This window comes from Cryptomeria japonica, chromosome 7 (genome assembly GCF_030272615.1).
Source record: "Cryptomeria japonica chromosome 7, Sugi_1.0, whole genome shotgun sequence".
Taxonomy (NCBI): Eukaryota; Viridiplantae; Streptophyta; class Pinopsida; order Cupressales; family Cupressaceae; genus Cryptomeria; species Cryptomeria japonica.
This window is the reverse complement of record NC_081411.1, coordinates 406788555-406791807: the sequence shown is the minus strand read 5'-3', so window position 1 is coordinate 406791807 and position 3253 is coordinate 406788555. Positions and strand designations below refer to the sequence as shown.

General features: G+C 37.9%; 1 protein-coding gene across 1 annotated transcript; it reads right to left on the bottom strand.

Annotated features, from left to right (window-relative positions):
- Positions 1 to 248: 248 nt before the first annotated feature.
- Positions 249 to 716, bottom strand: LOC131856801 (uncharacterized). The gene has a single exon (XM_059208730.1). It carries the CDS (start codon positions 714 to 716, stop codon positions 249 to 251), a length of 468 nt encoding a protein of 155 aa, XP_059064713.1.
- Between the last annotated feature and the right edge of the window lie 2537 nt (positions 717 to 3253).

Below are 3253 nucleotides of genomic sequence, written 5' to 3'. Positions count from 1 at the left end.
TTCCATTTAACCCCTTTGGCAATGTTGTCTTTACACTTAGAGGCATGATTCCAGATATGGGACCTATTCATACTGAAATCAGAATTGACAAAAGAGTGAAGAGAAGAGGACAAAAGAGAGTACTTACTTCTCTAGATTTTACACCATTAATTGTCATAGTGGAATAGTCTCCAAACCTATTTAGATAAGAGAGCTTCATTGAGGGTCTGAGTTCTTCTCAGGCCCAGGCCTCCATTACTTTTCAGTCTTCACACCTTATCCCAAGCCACAAGAGACATTCTTTTCTTTTCGTCAACCCCTGACAAGAGAAATTTTTTCTGAATTTTCTCAATTGCATCAACATACTTAACATGAATTCTGAAGAGGTTAAGGGCATAAAAAGGAATTATTTGAAGAGAAAATTTTAGAAGTTGGAGATTTACAGCCTGACTTAAAAGAGCACCTTTCCATCCAACAAGCTTTTTTTGAAATTTGTCCACCAGAGAACTCCAAAAGGAATAAGGTGGTGCAATGCCCAGAGGGAGACCAAGATAAGTGGCAGGAAGATCAACAATCTGACATTCCAGAATTCTGTTGATTTTATGCTGTCTTCTCTCAGTTGTATTGATGAAAAACACTTTGCTTTTAACCCAATTGATAAGTTGGCTAGAAGCAGAAGCAAACTTACATAGGGTGTCCTTAAGAGTTCTGGCTTCTGAGATGCTTGATTCCCCCATGACAATAGTATCATCCACAAACTATTGGTGGGAACATATATGATCAACTGAAGAAGGTTGGAGTCCCTTGAAAATTCCTCTCATCACCATACTTTCCATAGATCTACCAAAACATTCATCCATAATTATGAAGAGGATAGGAGAAATGGGGTTCCCTTTCCTCAGTCCTCTAGATGATTGAAAGAAGGTGGAGGGAGATCTATTGACAAGAACAACAAAGGAGGGAGTGGTAATAAGCTATTTGAAGATAGCCACACATTTGGTAGAGAAGTTGTAAGCCAAAAGAAACTTCACAAGGAAAGACCAATCAACCCGATCATAGGCCTTAGAGAGATCAAGCTTGAGGATGAAACCCTATTTCTTAGCCGTAACAAGTGAATGCATATTCTCATGAACAGTTATGATGGAATCAAGGATTTTTCTTCTTGGCACAAAACCATTTTGCTGATGGTTAATCAGAGAAGGAAGGACAGTCGGGAGTCTGGAAGTAATGACCTTAGAAATAATTTATAAGAAGAATTGCATAAGCTAATTGGCCTGAACTTATCCATGGAGTTAGCACCTTGAATTTTGGGGATTAATGCAATGAAGGTGCCATTGATCTCTTTCAGAAGTCTTCTAGCCTTGAAAAATTCTTTGACTCCATTGGATACATCTTTACCAACAATATCCTAGAATTCTTGGAAGAAGAACATGGGGAAGCCATCAAGTCCGGGGGCTTTGTTACCATCAAAAGAAAAAACAACATTTCTTATCTCCTAGTTTGAAGGTATAGAAGAAAGGGGGGCATTCATCTGCTCATCAATGAGGCAAGAAATATTATTAAGGAAAGATCTTTGAGCATCAACATCCAATCTATGATCCCTACAAAGGAGATTAGTAAAGAATCTTTTGGCCTCATTTCTTATCTCATCCTCCTTAACCAGATCCCCATTGTCCACAACTAGTTTTGTGATCCTGTTTGTCGCTTTATGTTTAATAGTCAACATATGAAAGAATCTTGTGTTCTTATCTCCTTCCTTCAGCCAAATACATCTTGATCTCTGCTTCCAAAATGTTTCTTCTTTAGCAATGATTTCATGGTATTTTTTGAGGATCTCATTTTGTTCAGCATTTGACACCGTAGAGAATCCATCCTTCTGAATTTGGACCTGTATTTTATTGAGGTCTTCCTGAATTTTTCCTTTGGCCTCAAAAATATTCCCAAACTAGTTTTGTTCCATAACCTTATATTGTCTTTGATACTTTTGAGTTTCTTCACAACTCTATACATATCAGTGCCCTCAACTTTAATGTTCCACCATTCCTAAATTTTAAGAATGAGATTAGGATGAAGAGTCCACAGTTTTTCAAATCTAAAACGAAAGTGCCTTCTTCTATTTATGGGGTCAACATAAAAAGTTATGGGATAATGGTCAAACCCAACCCGGAGGTGGGCAGACAGGGAACAGTAATAATGTCTATACTAGTCATCAGAAATAAGAGCCCTATCAAGGCAAACTTGAATAAGGTCATTTCCAGTCCTCCTCTTAGTCCAGGTGTAATTGTGCATCCCTATATCTCCACATCATTGAGAGCCTGAGAGTTTATAAAATCCATGAGGGCCAGTCTAATTTCTAGCTGAGAGGGGTTTCCACCAAATTTTTCCTCCTCTCTCAAGGGAGTGTTGAGGTCTCCCATGACCTGCCAGCTTAGATTCTTGAAGTTGTCCCTTATTTCCATTAGTTTTTTCCAAAAATTGCTTCTGGCTTTCAAGGTATTAGGAGCATAAATGTTAGTGAGGACCCAAGATGTTCCATCTTTTAAATGCTCAAATTTTATACAAGACAAATTGTTTTCTTGAATAAGAACATGACCTTTAACACTATTGAGATTCGAAATGGTTGCAATGCCTCCAAAGGCACATTCCAAGCTACCACCACTAATGCTCCCAAATTTAAAGAACTTCAGAGATTCAACCTTTTCTCTACTCATCTTAGTTTCCTGAATAAGAAAAATACCAGGTTTCCTATCCCTTATCATATTCCTAATAATATCATGCTTGTGGGGATTATTTAGTCCCCTAATATTCCAAGAGATGATCTTCATAGTTACTTACCAATTCCTAACTCCTTCAGAGTCTTCTGAGTCCCATCTACTATGTTCTTGCTGGCCTCCTTGTCTCTGACTTTGTAATTTTAAGGTCAAACTGGAGAAGAGAAAACATACCCAACATCAACTTGAGCAATTCTGCTAGACTTCCTTAATTGGGAAGCCGAGGGAGTGGATCCTTTCTTATTCCTATATTTTGGTATTTTCTAGTCAGCTTCTTTCTCAAGAACCACTTTAGGGTTACTTAGAATTCTAGAAATCTCTTCTTCATTAGCCCAATTGAGAAATCTAGAATCCTGTGAAGTACTATTGACTGTTTTAGAAATTTGGTCTAAATCTGAAAGGTTCATACCCAATATAGCACATTTCTGGGCTTCTTGCATTTCAAAGCTAATCAAAAGCGGGGAAGAGCTAGTCTTTTCTTCTTGAGAGCTAGTGATCTCCCC

Coding starts and splice junctions, on each gene's coding strand:
- LOC131856801 (XM_059208730.1), bottom strand. CDS start 716: ATGGGGGAATCAAGCATCTCAGAAGCCAGAACTCTTAAGGACACCCTA.